The sequence below is a fragment of the Microchirus variegatus genome, assembly GCF_963457635.1.
Source record: "Microchirus variegatus genome assembly, chromosome: 2".
NCBI classification, from domain to species: Eukaryota; Metazoa; Chordata; class Actinopteri; order Pleuronectiformes; family Soleidae; genus Microchirus; species Microchirus variegatus.
Window position 1 is genome coordinate 5,852,015 of NC_139803.1, and position 12,372 is coordinate 5,864,386.

Below are 12,372 nucleotides of genomic sequence, written 5' to 3' on the forward strand. Positions count from 1 at the left end.
ATCCCTGGGAGCGTTTTTAGAGTGACACAACAATGGGATTTGATTTTGTGGGGTTATTTATGTACTTTTCTGAAAAACTTGTGTCTGTGAGACCATATTATAATAATAATAATAATAATGTAGTGGCCAAAGTGCACTCAATTCCAAAGCCACTGAAAGTCTTCAGCTATAGTAAGGTTCTAATGGGCTAATGGGCTAATAATGTACGTGCATGATAACATCTCCATACATCCATCACTCAGTGACTCACTGTATATAGATCGTGACCTCAGCTGGTGAATGACACATCATCACCTTCTCCTCCCACCTCAAGGCACCGACGAGCATTTGTCAGAGCCCTGGTTCCATTTACACATGAGCCGATGTGAAGAAAACCCACACCTTGTTCACAAGTGATCACACCCACAGTGGAGGAACAATGCTGTTCCTAAGCAACTGCTCCTCTCCCTGTGTGGGGTTTGCATGTTGGCCTGTGTGTGTGTGTGTGTGTGTCTGTGTAGGATTCCTCCAGGCAATCCACTTTCCTCCCACAATCCTTCGTCATGCGGCTGACACAGAGTGCACATTTGAAATTGCCCCCCCCCCCCCCCCCGCTTAATGTGAGTGTTTGTAGGTGGTCTGATTAAACGGCTTCACAGATAGATGTAGGTGTGCATTGGAAGGCTCAGACTGCAAATCAAGTCTCAAATCAGGGGAAAAAACGGCAATAATCACGTTTATTTTATGTTTCTCTAACGGTTAATACACCAGAATGATATTTTTAATGCTAAAACATGATTATTATTGTTCAAATGTACTGTTTTTTCACATAAAACAGAAAAAATAGTAAAGCACGTCATTATTATTATTATTATTATATATGTATGATTAAAATGTCAAATTATATTTAAATTTGGGTATAAAAAGATGAATTCAGTTCCCATTTCGTCCAGCTGTTGACATCCGTTCCTCCCGTGTTGTTTTTGTCCTTTTTCCCCACCATCCGTTATCATATTAACAACAGCCTGGAGTTTCCTCGCGGCATGTTTCTCCATTTTGTGACAGGAAACCTTTTTTGTTGTCTGCTTTATGGCCTCCTACTAAATGACTGCGCTGGTAATAGCGGCTCGCGCTCCATTCCACTGCAGGCTCTTACCCCACAATCCTATTTCTCTTCCCATCACCGGGGCATTTTTCTCGGTGACAATGAAGTATGTTTACGGCCGTGCTGATGTCATCGCATTTTTGTTTGTCCCTCATCTCCCCCGGGCGCAGCTTACAGGGAAATGGATTACATAACACAATGGAGTGGATGGATGCTCTGCAGTCAACTTGAAGCCAATTTGCCCGAACATGACTTGGCTCATGTTTCCCCGCTGCATACGATCTGCCAGAGAGTGTGTTTTCCTGCTTTGTTTCACTCATGTTAATTATGTATTACCAGTGTTGTTCATGTCAACTTTTCGGACCGGCACCAGAGCTAAAAATAGCAGACCGAGCAGTTCTACAGCAATCGTTGGCCATATTTAAGCCTCTGTGACTCCTAAAACACAATGCACACAATGCGAATCCCCGCGAGAGCCTTAAATCATTCATTGATTTAAGAACAGCTCAGGCAGAAATATGTTGGACAGGTTGTACTCATGCATGCAGCCCTGAGCTCTTTAAGCTTCCCACAGGGACACTGAGAACACACTGGTTTTTATTATTTTTGTGTGTTTGTGTGTGGAAAGAGGACTTGACCTGTCCACCTGACACATGTCTGTGCATTATGAATATTATGTATTCAGGTATTGATTGTTGAAGGTCATGGGTCATGATTAATTATCCATTCATCCATCCATCCATTATCTACCACTTTATCCTCCACCATATATATACATATATATATATGTATATATATATATATATATGTATATATACATATATATATATATATAGCTGAATGATCTTTCTTTCTTTCTTTTCTCTTTCCATCCATCCATCCTTCAGATTTATCCTGAAGTATTCCACGGTTGGATTGCGGCTTTTATTCTGAAACGGTGTCGCCAACTTCCGGCGGAAGTGTGTCATGGTCGCTTCTCTCGATCACCATCGGACCAAACTTTCGGTTTAGTCGGGAAATCTAAAGTGATCATGGCCACGTTTTTCGGTGAAGTGTTGTCGGAGTTTTCTCGGGCTGTGGACGATGATGATGAGGAGGACCAGGAGGAAAACGAAGAGGACGAACAAATCCGCAGAGAGCTGGAGGAAAAGAGGTAAATAACGTTAGCTAGCTAGCTAGATAGCCGGCGTATATGCAACAGACAGTTAGTTTCTTACAGGGAAATAAACGCATAAATAATTATTATTTTTCCGCCAGTCAGCCAACACATTATTGGCTTAATGAACCCTTAATATTAAGCGACATAAGTGTTTTTATTAGCAGTGTTAGTATTGTCAGTTTCACTTTGAGAGCTGGAGCTACTAAGCGCATTGTCATCACAGATGCTAAAAACTACAGTAAAGTACATTTCATATTTTGATTATCCTAATAATTCAAACATTCACCAGATACCGAGCCTTTGTTTAGTTTGTTTTATTTATGTAAAAGGGACAGTGTACATTGATCAACATTTCAATTTAACTCTAAAATGTAAATGTACCAGAGTTAGCAGTTGAGCTAATTTTCATTCTGTACACAACAACATACTTAATTCAATACAGGTACAATACAATCCTATAATAACACATTTACAAGTACTATCATGATACGGTTTAATCAAGAAGCCTGGTATTGTAGGTTGGTTATTTATGATTGTAAGTTTGGTTCATTTTAATCCACCTTTTAAGTTTAATTTTCTAAACTGAATAGTTTGTACTTTTCTTATATAAACAGCTGATTATTGGGGGAAATTAAATAGTGAGAAAGGACAGATGGAGGAGAGATGGTGCCTCAGGAAGTACAGAGGATTAGTAATGATGACGTTATGTTATATTAATGATATTATCCATGTGTAACTTGGTGATTTATTTATTGTGATGTGAGATAATATTGTATTATCCTGAGGTGGTGATGGTGAGCTGTGTGTCTGGTGAATACGAATGGCCACACTGTATGAGCATCTTTATATTTATTGAATTATTAATTTTTCTTTCCATTTTGTAACCCATATGTTTACTAATGGACAGTTACAAAAAGGTTTTTTATAACTGTCCCTTTTTATCTATTCCACATCTCTGTTTATCAGGGAGGTTCGTCTGCACTGGAGCTCTGAAGTCACTGAACTGCTGCAGTCTGGAAACAAGTTGCAGTGTTCAGACTTCACCCTCGCTGTGGGACACAATGCTGCCAGTAAGTGGCTCCTGTGTTAAATGTTACCCGTCTATTACAAATCAAATGAAACTTTAATGTCTCCTTAGAGTTAAATGGTTTCGGGTAAATTGGAGGAGTAGGACCGGACTTATAGGAGTTAAGTGAGCAGATCTCGTCTCAAGAGGAACACAGCCTGATTTAAAGAGACGGAACATTTTAGTGATCGGTAAAACAAAAAGGTAGATTCATTGATCGTTAGTTGCAGTTAATGATTAAAAGAAAGCACTATAGTGTGACTATACTTTTGTGAAGTTGTTTAAATATGCTGCTACGATTCCCTTCCCTATTATGTGCTTTCTGTAACTGTGATTTGTGGCAATGACTTTGCCAGTTAACGTGCTTTCAATTTACCACAACGGACAGAATAGAAAAGCAAAAAACCCTCATGAATGAACCCTCAAATTAGTCTACTTCATCCAGTGAGAAAAGAGCTAATTTAAATGTAATTCTGTCTCCGGGTTATGTTATTACATGTTGTTGAATTCAGAAAATAAGCATGCATAAATCATTTTTGTAAGACATATTTGTTGTCGACTGCTGAGAGGATTTGTCTTTCCAGGGTTTCTGTCGGTGTACGCGCTCGCCTCTTCCAACTTTGAAGCACTGGGCCATGCATCGATGTGGAATGAGAGGATCCGCGCTGTAACTGGTCCAACCAGCGAGGAGTCTGCATGTGTTTTCTACAGACACAAGGAAAGCCCATCTGTGAGTGGCATACTGAGCGAAATAGCCGATAACATCACTTCAGACTGTGTTCGTGAGCTCATTATTCACACACAAAGCACCCGGCTGTTGTTCACACAGTAATCACTGGGATGAGTGTATCTGCTGCTGAAAGATTGTGTTTTCAGAGAAAATAACAGTGGCTGTGCCCAGCTATTTGTTTTTGCCACAGATGTGCAGCAGATTAAAGGAAATGCCTGAATACATTTGGAGCAATGTTCAAATTCAAACCGACAATAGAAATAAACATCCATCCATTCATTTTCTACCACTTTGGGGTGGGGGGGAGGGGTGCTGTGCCAATCTCAGATGACATAGGGTGACAGGCGGTGTACACGTATAGAGACAAACAACCATTCACTCTCACACCTACGGTCAATCCAGAGTGTCCAATTTATCTCATATTTCATGTTTTTGGAATGTGGGAGGAAGCCAGAGAAAACCAACACACACACATGGGGAGATTGTGCTAGAAATAAGCATTAAAACTAAATGAATCTCATGGTTACTATTGTAAGACGGTGCCTTTGCACTGGAAAGTATATCGAGAATAAAACATAAGCCCTACTTCAGCTGTAAAAGTGAGAAAACGGGCCATGACACAAGGGATTAATGAGCTGTTGCAGAGCCCATCGTTTAACCAACCAGTGTCATGTGTGCACAGGTGTGTGTGTGTACATGTGTGTGTGAGTGCACATTAATGGAGATAAGCCTAGTCAGCAGCCATGTGTGGTAGCAGTGTGCTGCTGGGGAAGCTTCAGATTTATCACACATTTCTCCCGCAGACATTTAATGAGCTGGAGGAGAAGGCTTTCACACCTTGTAAAGCATCTGTGCACAACAGATACTCTTAACAGCCGCACATTAATCTGCGCCGTACTCGTGCCTGATTTACTTACACTCGTACGGACCATATTCGTTTTGCCTTTATCGGATCACAGAGCGGTGGAAATGAGCCCAGTGGGAAGGGAATGACACGGAATCAGCAGATACGCTGAGATAATTGTATGGTTAAAAATAGAACTGCGATGGTGAGTTTATTCACGTCACTTTGGGTTTTTTTTAAGGAGGAAATTAATTGCCAATTATTTTGATAACCGTTTTCTGATTCTAAGCCAAGTACAAATGAGTAACGTTTGCCAACTGTAAAGAAGAAGAAAAGAAAAGACACGGTCTCACCATTAGATGTCGCTAATCCTCACTCACTGGACCTTTTCATTGTTTAGGATTATGAGCTGATTACACAGAGCAATCAGCTAATTTATTAATCCAAATATAATATAGTCCTGAATGAACAATGAAAGCAATTGGAGGCCCCTCTAGTGCGGTATTTGTCTGTTTAATGTAACCAAGCTGCACCAGTTGGTTAATTAAGTACACTGAGTGTTTGGAATCCCCTTGTTGGCTTATCACCAGATTGCCTTTTGTGTGCTTTAACTCCAGATGTCTGCTCTGGGCATCGCACTTCACCAAATGTAAATACCACATATGGTCAGAATGATCGTCAGGAGAAAATCACATTAAACTCTCAGTGACTTTTGTGAAATCATTGCTCAGTGTCTCTGATTTGTCTCTGAATTATGATGAATAAAATATCTCTTGCGTTCTTTTCTTCACAGGTTGTGATCTGCCAAGTGATTTGCTACGTTGCAGAGGACCAGCTTTTTCAGTGGACAGAAAAGGTTTGTTCTGTTCGTTTAGTGTTGTGATTAAATGACATTGTTATGTGGAGTAGTTTTGTCTATATACTGTCGGTGTAGATTAATATATCCTACGCAGAATTCCATCATTAGTGTCCATAGTGTATTGTTGTTACGTAAGATGAAACCACTTCAGCTGCAGCTGGTGGTGTCAGGTGCTGATGCTCCATCAGTCGAGCGGCAACTAACGCTTATTTTCTCTATTAATTGGGTAAGTTTGGTCCACGAAATTCTCCCAAACCAAGGATGAGGATGTCCTTAGATGTTTTACGTTGTCCACAAACCAAATTTAATCCGTTTTAATGATTCCTTTGTTATCAAAATAGTTGAATGGTAGGGCTGTGTGAGAAGGCAGAATGGCGAAACGCCCTTTCTAACTCCCAGTTATTTTTCCAGTCAGCCACATGATATGAGCTGTTAGTGCTACCAAACTTATTTTTATTAGGGGTGTCAAATTATCGCTTTAATTGTGATTAATTAATTACAGTCGTCATTAACGCGTTAGGTTTTTTAATCGCGTTAATCTCTTCTTTACCAGGGGCAGCGTCAGACGCAGCGACAAAAGCGCCATAAAACCATGTCTAACTTTAACAAACGCAGACATGCTGCATACCCACAGAAAGGTCAGAAACTCAGCTAAAAGCTCATATAAACCATTCTTATGTTCACCAAACACCATTAAAACACAGACGGATCAAACTTGCAGGAGTTGAAAAAAAATGTTACAGCGCAAAACATTGAAAATCGGCACCGGAGCGTCAGCGTGATTATGTAAACAGCGGAGAATTCACAGATTTTTATCACGCTACAACAAGATTCACGGATCCAGCCCCAAAATAAGAGCAAAACAACAACTGACTTTCAAGAAATACAAGCGGAAATGTTGTCTTACCTTTGGTGTTTATCAAAACAAGTTATTTCCACTGGAACAAAACTGCTTCTCATGAAGAACTACACTTCCCAGCATGCTTAGGGGACAAATCCCAGTCTGATTGATCATTTACTTTGTATTTTTCAACATTATTATTTTGTTACAGAAAAGAGAGAAATCTTTGGTTATTTATTTATGTTCAAATCTGTTCACAGTGTTCCAAAATATTTGTTATTAAATGTTACATTAAGTTGTTATTTAAGTAAATGTTGTTTAAATAAAATGTTTTTTAAATAAAAAAAAAAATCGTGGAATGTATCGAATCGTGGGTCAAAAATCGTGATACGAATCGAATCGTGAGTTTGTGTATCGTTACAGCCCTATTGAATAGCAATGTATTCATTCTTTTGTCGTCCTGAATTTCAACCTGTAACGCAGTGTAGTTGATGTGATGTGTTGTCGTTTCTCTTGCAGGTGTTTGACTGTCTCCAGCGCAGAGAGCTGAACGTGACAGTTTTGTCAGACAGCTCTGTGGCCGATTATAAGACGGCCAACTATCCGGGCACCAGCTCCGCCCCCTTCCTGCGCTCTCTGCACACTGATGCGTTCCGTGGTCAGCCTGTCTGCCCGTCGCTGGAGCAACCAAACATAATCACAGGCCTTGCAGCTGCAGGTACTCTCATTTTTATGCTCCGCGCTCGACGAGCGACGCGGAGCTTATAGCGTTCGCACCGTTCCGTCCGTCCAGACTAAAATGAATACCTTCCTGTGCGCGTACGTCCTTCACATTTTGCAGGATTGTTTAGTGGGTGAATATCTCCAGGCACTTTTTTCGTTTTGTCCAAAAACCTTTTTTTGAATTTCTCGTGAATTTTTACGCCTTTTTTTGTGGGGAAATGTGAGAAATGTGTAAACGGCACTTTACGAGCTTGTCAACACGATAACTTGACAAATATTCGACATATTGATGTCAAACTGGCACTGTGGATGCCTCTTACAAGTATCTTGGACAAGTTCGAAGATCTGTGACCTTGACATACTTTCCAAGGCCACAGCTGCACGTGTAACTTGAAATATAGCCAAAAACCGGCACTTTTCAACCTTGTCAACGCGATAACTTGACAAATATTTATTGTATTGCTGCCAAACTGGCACTGTCCATGCCTCTTACAAGTATCTTGAACAAGTTCGAAGATCGGTGACCTTGACCTATTTCCAAGCTCACCGCTGCACACCACATGTCCAAAGTAGCCTTCATTGCCTATGCAAATTTTGCTTTAAAAGTGGCATAAAAATGTGGGCGCATGGACTCAGCGCGGAGCATTAGTAGTCGTCGACTATCACCACTCTAGTTTTAAACTAATTCAGGTGTCTCAAATGCACACCGACTGTAGACGCCGCAGACATCACAATGTGCTGCATGATTAGTGAAGCGTTGCCTCCTCAGATTATTATTATTAAGTGATTATATCTTACCTAGTGTAACACAGGACCGAGTATAATCTGAATTATGAAGGTCTGAGTTCAGGGCGATGATAACATTTGACATGCAGTATGTTTTGTTTATGGATTTTATAGATAAAACAGTTCATTTAAAAGTTAATTTTGAAGGTGACATTGTATTCCTGGGCCTTGTTGATGTCTCAGATACCATGTTGTCGCTTCCTGTTCCAAGTTTCTATTACCTGAGGAGGATCGTGATAGTGAATCAAGTTGAAAGAACGTCTTTGCAGTCGCGCTCATTTTGAAAACGTCTTACACTGCGGAGCTTATCGTCCGATCCGCGATGAATTAATGCAGCAAAGTGCTGCACTTTTATGATAGTATTAGTCTCTTTGTTGTGACGATAAATCCAGCTTAAGTCGGGTTTGATTCTCCACTGTTTCCTTGGACGTGTCCTTGAAGAATAAACTGAATCTCAAATCCGCCCCCTGACTCCTGATGTGTGTGTGTGTGTGTGTGGGGAAGAACTGCGAGAGGCTTTGGACCAACGCGTCTGCCAACTCAATGAAATGTAGCTGCACTGGGCTCCGCTCCACTCACTGAGAACACGGTCCTGCATCCAGATTTGGCCATTTTTAGTCCCAATGCTTTTAAAGACATTGACAGTCTAAAGAAACCAGTGGAAAGAGCTTGACGGCTCACGTCAGGCTGACCTTTACAGTCTTTGTAGCTGCGTTTTCCCCCCCCCATTGTGTCGTTGTCATATTAACCTTGCATTCTTCTACTTTGTGCTGCTTCATCAGTCCTGAACCACTGCCAAGTCCACGGCATCGCCACTGTTGTGTACCAGTGTTACAGTGATGTCATCGGCCCCGACTCTGTCTCTATGGAGACCTACAAGCCTGCACTTACCAAACTTGGGAAGTCCGTACAGGTGAGCTGTTTTTCCTTCTTTATATCTGTGGGAAAAAGCAGATGTTTGCCCTCTTTTCACAGATATTTAAAATAAACGATGCACCTCGGATGTTGTTCCTGCAGCTGATAAAAGGTTTGATGAGCTGCTGCTGCTGCTGCTGGTTCCTCAGGTGTTTCTCCATGTCCTTGTTTTTCTTTGTTCATCGTCTTCTGTATTAATACACATAAAAACAAAGGTCTCCTCAAGATAAAGTAATGAACCCTGTGTTTTTACGAAATGACCTACAGTTTTAAAGGTGTCAAGCTATAAAAAAAACATAATACTTTTTATTATAAAGCATGGCTTAGTCATAATAATACGCTTCCAGATTTGGAAACATAAAATCAGTCCTGATGACAAACAAAATGGACCTTCATGCCTGGCATGATGCGGTGTATTTTATCTGATATAAGCTGTGTTTTTAAGTCACTTCACATGAAAACACTTGTGATACTTATACTCGTTTGTGTATTTCTTCCTCTCCTCAGTTGGACTCATCTCTGAACACATCTGACGTCCTCCGTAAGTTTGTCAACACCACGGACATTCAGAGTAATCTGTATATCTGAGAATGGCCGTGCTGCACACTGAGTGGTGCAGGTAACTTATGTTTGTCTCTCATTATATACTGTAATTTTTTTTTAAAATAAAGAAATAAAGTAAACAAAGCCTGTTTGAAAAAGAAGAATTATAATTGAGGAGTGGGTGAATCCTCCTGTGGAGGATAAAGTGGTCGACGATGAATGTTACAGCTCTGTTGTTCCTGAATATAGATGGACTTTTGATATTTCGAGCCATTAGTGTTTTTCAGTCCGTGCACTAATTGGTCCAATGTGAGCTGTCGGTGGATCGCTTTTAAATCGCTTTTAAATTCGGCACCGATACGCTTGGTTCCCTCGTGATAAATATAGGTTTTGACAGTTTTCAGCAGCAGATCAAACACTTTGGTTTTAATGAATCCTGATTCACCTCCTCTCTTTGTTCTGTTCACAAACTGTGAAAACACATTGTTGAGTACTGACAGTTGCAAAGAGACATTATTAACATTTCTAAACTTATGGAGTGATATAGTGTTCATCACTCTTTTATCTAAATGAGTGAATCTAAATTCTGTTTCTTATTTTGAATGGGCCCTCAACCATTCAGAAGATCATATTCTCAATGACCACGCAGCACTGTTCAATTGTATTGTCTTTTGTTATTATATTTGTTATGTTTGCATTTGTATATAAGATGACCTTGAGTGTCAGAAAGGTGTAAATGTATTATTCTTAATCTTATTATTCCTGTTTTTCACACTGTCTCCTCCTGTCCTGGTGGGGGCAGTAATGAGTCAGGAAACTACAGGAAGTCGAAGAGGACGAAGAGAGCGAAACTCAAACAGACTTGTTGATACTGTGGTTGTTGTCCTCTGTACAATCTGAACAATTGACAGCGTGGATATTATATATTTAAGTCCATTCTCATTCACACCGTTAAAAAACAGAGCGCGACAGAAGCGTTTAGATTTTAGATTCGAGCTTTACGTCGTCAAAGAGCACTTTACGTGCACCTGGTTAGCAACGCTAGCCATGAGCGCTACACGGAATAAAGCCGCGACCAACGGCAAAAACAAAGCTCCAGTCGGTCAGAGAAACAAGCAGCGAACACCCACAACTAACAAGGTGCTGGCTCAGAGGAACCCGGCGGTGGCCGCGGTGGGAGCCTGGGTGGAAGGCGGACCGGACTTTGTGGAGCACCCGTTTGTAAGTCTGTCACTTTACGCCACTGACCACAGCTAGCTTGTTGTTGCTAGGCGATTTGTTTTGATCGTTGTCAGGTGTCAAGTACTCAACAAACTGTTAATTAGAGAAAAGTTGATAATTTCTTTTGATTAAAACGTGACAATATGGGACTTTTAACTTGATTTTTCTCTAAAACTGCAGTAAAAATGCCTGATTTACGTATATGCTCATAGTCATAGATTTACCTGTGCATGCATAACGTAAGGAAATGTGTGTTTTTATTACTTGATTATTTGATTAAAAAGTGCCATTATGGGATGGTTTAGGCTCTTGCTTTGATAACCGAGGAGCTGCATGCAGAGAGGAGGAGGGTGACTGAAGAGAACCTTCGACGGTTTCAGGACGAAGTGCGCCACCGTGTGGCACAGCACTCCCAAGTCTTCAAGAAGCGACATCAACCTCAGACTTCAAACTATAACATTGGTAAAGAAAAAAACAGCACAAAACTAATTAAACATTTAGTTTGATATTTGTTGTCGACCCTGTGTGTTTTAATCGTCATTGTAAATCTGTCCTTTGTCTCAGTCAAACCTGTCAGGATCCAGCATGTGATGCCTGGGATGAAGGTCATATCAGAGGGAGGTGCGTCACAACAGAGGGTGATGGAGCAGGGCTGTCAGGAGGTGAGAGGGTTATAGTTTAATTTATTTGGACCCCGATGATTACCACATTTAAGATATAATAAATAAATCCTGCTGTTAGGGGAATGTCCTGTTTCAGTTGTCATCATGACGGTGACCCTGTGCACAAAGTCAGGTCCTCGAGGCCACTTTGATGTGAAAGAACTTGACTTGTCAACATAAAGTCCCGACCTCATCCAGTACCTCTGGGACGAACTTGAACCAGACTTTATCACCGAGTGTCACTCTGTGACCTCACCAGTGCTTTGTGTGTGTGTGAATGGCTTCAAGTCCTTGCAGCGAGGTTCAAAACTAATGCACAAAGTCGGAAAGAGAAAGCTGTTTCATTAAGAGACTGTCAGTTATCACGTATTTATAATTAAGATATATTCCTCTGAATGGTGTTTATAATTATTGCAATAGCTGAAGATCAGGTGGTAGTATTATTCAACACATCTCGTCTTATCTCATGCTGTTGTGTTTCTTGATCAAAGGTTGCCTCTGGACCTTGACAAATCGATTTAGACTTCCTTTGTTAACCCCTTGTGTTTTCCTCAGTAGCCTGAAACTGCAGCGTGTGTCGTCTCATAGTTTCCCCCAGTGTGAGTGATAAAATAATGTGACATCCAGAGTATGATTTATTTCCATGATTTTCCAGTCGTCTCGTGAGGACATGAGGCAGATCAGACTCCGGCTGGCTGCGTGTCGGATGATCCCGCATCAGGAGACGATGTCAGACCTTCCTGGGGGAAAATGGAACACGTCCCCATCCAGACGTGTGAGTGTCTCGCAGTCCTTCCTCTTTTAATATTTCCTGTTCTTGCACATCAGTTACAACAATTTTCCTCTGCACCCAACAGAAAGCTGAGTATCACGTGGTGAGAGCAGAGCGGGAAGTGGAAGAGGACGAGGGAGAGGAAGAAGATGATAATTGTTACTTCG

General features: G+C 40.9%; 1 protein-coding gene across 1 annotated transcript; it reads left to right on the forward strand.

Moving 5' to 3' along the window:
* The first annotated feature begins 2,074 nt into the window (after positions 1-2,074).
* On the forward strand, positions 2,075-9,682 carry psmg1 (proteasome (prosome, macropain) assembly chaperone 1). Its single transcript, XM_083909905.1, has 7 exons — positions 2,075-2,237; positions 3,210-3,313; positions 3,894-4,039; positions 5,677-5,739; positions 7,103-7,301; positions 8,875-9,005; positions 9,515-9,682. The coding sequence occupies exons 1-7, from the start codon at positions 2,116-2,118 to the stop codon at positions 9,593-9,595; spliced, it is 846 nt and encodes a 281-aa protein (XP_083766031.1). The 5' UTR covers positions 2,075-2,115; the 3' UTR covers positions 9,596-9,682.
* The last annotated feature ends 2,690 nt before the right edge of the window (positions 9,683-12,372 follow it).